This window comes from Bison bison, unplaced genomic scaffold (assembly GCF_000754665.1).
Source record: "Bison bison bison isolate TAMUID 2011002044 unplaced genomic scaffold, Bison_UMD1.0 scf7180017864482, whole genome shotgun sequence".
NCBI classification, from domain to species: domain Eukaryota; kingdom Metazoa; phylum Chordata; class Mammalia; order Artiodactyla; family Bovidae; genus Bison; species Bison bison.
The window spans coordinates 5957230-5958633 of NW_011495042.1; the positions used below are offsets into that span (position 1 = coordinate 5957230).

The window sequence follows — 1404 nt, forward strand, 5'->3', positions numbered from 1 at the left end:
TCTGCAGCCGCGGACCCCGCTGGCCCGCACCCCTCGCCCCCATCCTGGCCCTCCTCCTCCTCGCCGGCCTCCGGAGGCCCCGTGACTGCATTCTCCACGCAGCCCGCATCCCTGGCTTCGTCCTCCCCCGGAGGGGCCCTGGGGGCCACGATGTAATCCTCATCGGCCTCGGACTCGGAGCACTCAGGGGTGGACCGGTGCTCTTCGTAGAGGCCCCTGTCTACGCAGGGCAGCTTCCCGTTGCTGCATTTGTTCAAGCTGTTGATCACGTAGACGCTGGCCCTCCACTCGCTGGGGGTGGCCAGACGGGGCTTCGGGGCGATGGGGGGTTTCGGCCCCCTGGACATGGAGGAGTTGGGGCTGTGAAGGCTTTCAGGCCGGAGTGACGATGGGCAGAATTTGGGTGGTGTCTGTGGCGTGAGGGAACTGGCAGCCTTCGGCTTGGGGGCGACTGGTGGTTTGGGTGAATCTAAAGGATGAAAACACAGACAAGAAGGGGAGAGAAAGCACAGTTACCTTTACTTCCATTCAAGAGTCTCCTACCTACGTTTTCAAGAGAACACTGGAGCTGGCTTCCCAGCCCACGTGAGCCCAACCCAGCACGTTCTGCCAGGTTGATGCCCTCCACCAACATCTTTAAGTTCCCGTGTGCTCGCGCACTCGGTCGTATCCGACTTTTTCGGGACCCCACGGACCTTAGCCCACCAGGCTCCTCTCTCCATGGGGTTTCCCAGGCAAGAACACTGGAGTGGGTTGCCACTTCCTTACCCACTCAAGATTCATTCTGTAAACAAGGTGAAGAGATCTTTCTTCTAAACACAGTCTGGCTAACAGAACCCGAACGAATGACAGCCTGTGCTCACAATAAAAGCGTCCTGATCTCTGCACTCATTCGCTCAACAAGTATGTAGTAAATGCACGTGCCCAGGAGCCGATGAAGATCTTAACAGTCAGCATCCAGGCTGCCCTCCAGGAGCCCACAGCCTCTCTCCCGTTAGTGCAGTCTAGTCTCTACACACACCGCCCCGTAGATGGCAGAGTCTTCCAGGGCCAAGAAGAGAAGAACACCTCTGCTGAATCCTCACAAATCAAATTAGGGAGACCAGCCTGACACAACGGGGACTTCCCTGGTGGTCCAGTGGTTAAGAATCCACCTTTCAAAGTGGGGGACTCAGGTTCCAATCCCTGGTCAGGCAACTAAGATCCCTCATGCCTCGGGGCAACCAAGCGGGCGCACCACAGCTACCATGCCTGCCTGTGCACACTCGAGTCTGTGCTCCGCAGTAAGAGAAACCCGTGGGCTGCAGCTAGAAAAGGTCTGCATGCTGCAATGAAGACCCAGGGCAGCCGAAGAAAAAGAAAGGCTGGCAGAACCACCACAGGAGCTGCGGACTCTCGCAATAT

At 57.8% G+C, this 1404-nt stretch overlaps 1 protein-coding gene across 1 annotated transcript in view; it reads right to left on the minus strand.

Moving 5' to 3' along the window:
* Positions 1-1404, minus strand: part of FGD5 (FYVE, RhoGEF and PH domain containing 5) — a 119739-nt gene that overhangs the window by 111007 nt on the left and 7328 nt on the right. The window contains exon 2 of the mRNA XM_010862520.1: positions 9-469. Within this exon, the coding sequence (XP_010860822.1) occupies positions 9-347 (339 nt within the window). The 5' untranslated portion in view covers positions 348-469. The remainder of the gene's footprint in view (positions 1-8; positions 470-1404) is intronic.